The 2,297-nt window shown below is 51.3% G+C and overlaps 1 protein-coding gene across 1 annotated transcript in view; it reads left to right on the top strand.

The window, feature by feature from the left end:
- The first annotated feature begins 325 nt into the window (after positions 1–325).
- LOC109887481 (ankyrin-2) overlaps positions 326–2,297 on the top strand; it is a 248,117-nt gene continuing 246,145 nt past the window's right edge. Inside the window, 1 exon segment of the mRNA XM_031814795.1 lies at positions 326–772. Coding sequence (XP_031670655.1) covers positions 707–772 — 66 coding nt within the window. The 5' untranslated portion in view covers positions 326–706.

The following is a 2,297-nucleotide window of genomic DNA, read 5'->3' as shown; positions in this document are numbered from 1 at the left end:
ATTCAATATCCTAATACAAATTCAAAATTATGAAATTCAAATCCAATTGCTGTTGGCACTGAAATCACTCCGTATTCAATCTGTGTTGAGTCTGTCAGGGCTGACGGCTGAGAGCTACTAGCTACTGCAGAGGAGAGAAGAGAAGCAAAACAGTGGAGCAAACTATCAGGAGGGGGTTCAGAGTGCTCTCTTTCTATCTCTCTCTCTCCTCTCTCTCTTTCTCTCTCTGTCTCTCTTTCGCTCTCTCTCTATCTCTCTCTCCTCTCTCTCTCCCTCCCCCCTCTCTCTCCCCTCTCTCCTCTCTCTCATTCTCTCTCCCTTTCTCTCTCTCTCCCTCTCTCTCCTCTCTCTCAAACACGCAGATTCATGCACAGAGAGGCTGTAGTAGGCTAGGAAGACAACACTCGTGCGCACTTCTGAAAGGGGGAACACTCGTTCCGCCCCTCAATAACGCTTTCCTTGTCTTATAGACACTTAGATTTTTTAACTGAAGAAAAAAACAACAACGCTGCCGCAGTATCATGACGAACCGGGGCATCCCCGAGCCCTGTGGATTTTGAGGCCGACCGAAGCCCCATCTCGCACGGTCAAGAAGACCTTGCCTCTCCATCCCGGTGGTCGGGGGAGGCGGAAAGTCAAGGAGCCCAGGAGAAACACATAGCTACGCCAGAGACACCGGACCGCGACCGAGACAGAACGACGGAAAATGGCTTCGTCAAGTAGCACGTCTCCGGAAGGAGGGACACCGCCGCACAAGAACCGCATTCGGCAGGTGGGTCTCTGCTCTCTACAACCGCTACAAACACTGTAGGAGACTAGGCGACATCAGCAGTATTGACGATACAGAGCGAATGTAGCTGCCTGTTCACCCTCCCTCCCGGTAGTCTACACCGCGCAGCACAGCACACTCTGTCGCTCTTCTCGTGCTGCGTGCATGCGGACTCCGGAGAGGGGATAGTCCGTTTAAAAGGCGTTGTCCTATTTTACACCACCTATTTCACGGAGTTCCGTTTAGGTGCACAGCGAAACACAAGAGACAATCCCGATTATTATTATTATTATTGATTATATCCTGTAGGTGAACTGATGTTGTCGTTTCAATTAAAAAAAATTAAACGATGTGTTGTAATGATGATGCTTATCAACAGCACAACCTGCAGGTAGGCTTTCCTAGGCCGACTCCACTGAGGCTATAGGCCTGGGAACAACTAGATTCAACCGCGGGACGATCATTTTCCAATCATTTTTTTTAACCTCCAAATAAGGTTACACTGTTTACAATACATACATGTTTATGGCCCAGTAGGAGAGTCCCGTCAGACACGCCGCAACTGTCTGTCTGCATGCGGGCCCCCGCAACGCAACCCAGAGTCTAGAGGAGGGACTTCAGTTTCGGACAGTGCGTCCCGTACCGTTATCATGTGTTTTACCGCTACGGCCCGGTGGACTGCTGCCCATTATGTCCAACCGGTGACCGGGCGGGGTAAAGTGTCGATATTCTATGAGCGGTCTGTTTGCACGCAGATGTGATTATCATGTCATCGTCAGTTCGAGGTGATGGCCAAAGACAGATAGGAATCTGTAGAAGGCCTATGAGGTCACATCTGCCTAATGTTTAGGCTATCCAGCCTAATAGGTCTTGTAGGTTTTCTCCAATAGGGTTTTAATGGTTGATTTGGTGGGCGTTTTAGTGGGATGAGCATGATCAGGTTACAGTGTTTCTCCATTAGGGGGTTTTAATGGTTGATGAGATGTGTGTTTAATGTCTTTAAGAGAGTCAACAAAAGAAGATGTCATGGTCAGATGAGTTATACAGACAATGTGTGTAACTGGACTGTGTGTTTGCCCTCCAGTTTAGTTGATGCCCCCTCCCTAACCTCCCCTCCCTAACCTCCCCTCCCTAACCTCCCCTCCCTAACCTCCCCTCCCTAACCTCCCCTCCCTAACCTCTCCTCCCTAATCTATTCTCCCTAACCTCTCCTCCCTACCTCTCCTCTCCTCCCTACATCCCCTCCCTAACCTCCCCTCCCTTCACCTCCCCTTCCCTCCCCTCTCCTCCCAACCTCCCCTCCCTTCCACCCCTCTCCTCCCTACATCTCCTCCCAACCTCCCCTCCCTTCCTCCCCTCTCCTCCCTACATCCCTTCACCTCCCCTCCCCTCTCCTCCCTACTTCCCTTCACCTCCCCTCTCCTCCCAACCTCCCCTCCTTCTCCTGCCTACATCCCCTCCCTACCTCCCCTCCCAACCTCCCTCTCTTCTGCTCCCAACCTCCCCTCCCTTCCTCCCCTCTTCCCTA

The sequence above is a fragment of the Oncorhynchus kisutch genome, unplaced genomic scaffold (assembly GCF_002021735.2).
Source record: "Oncorhynchus kisutch isolate 150728-3 unplaced genomic scaffold, Okis_V2 Okis07a-Okis12b_hom, whole genome shotgun sequence".
In the NCBI taxonomy this organism is placed as follows: Eukaryota; Metazoa; Chordata; class Actinopteri; order Salmoniformes; family Salmonidae; genus Oncorhynchus; species Oncorhynchus kisutch.
The sequence above is the reverse complement of the archived record's forward strand: the minus strand, read 5'-3'. Positions and strand labels throughout refer to the sequence as shown.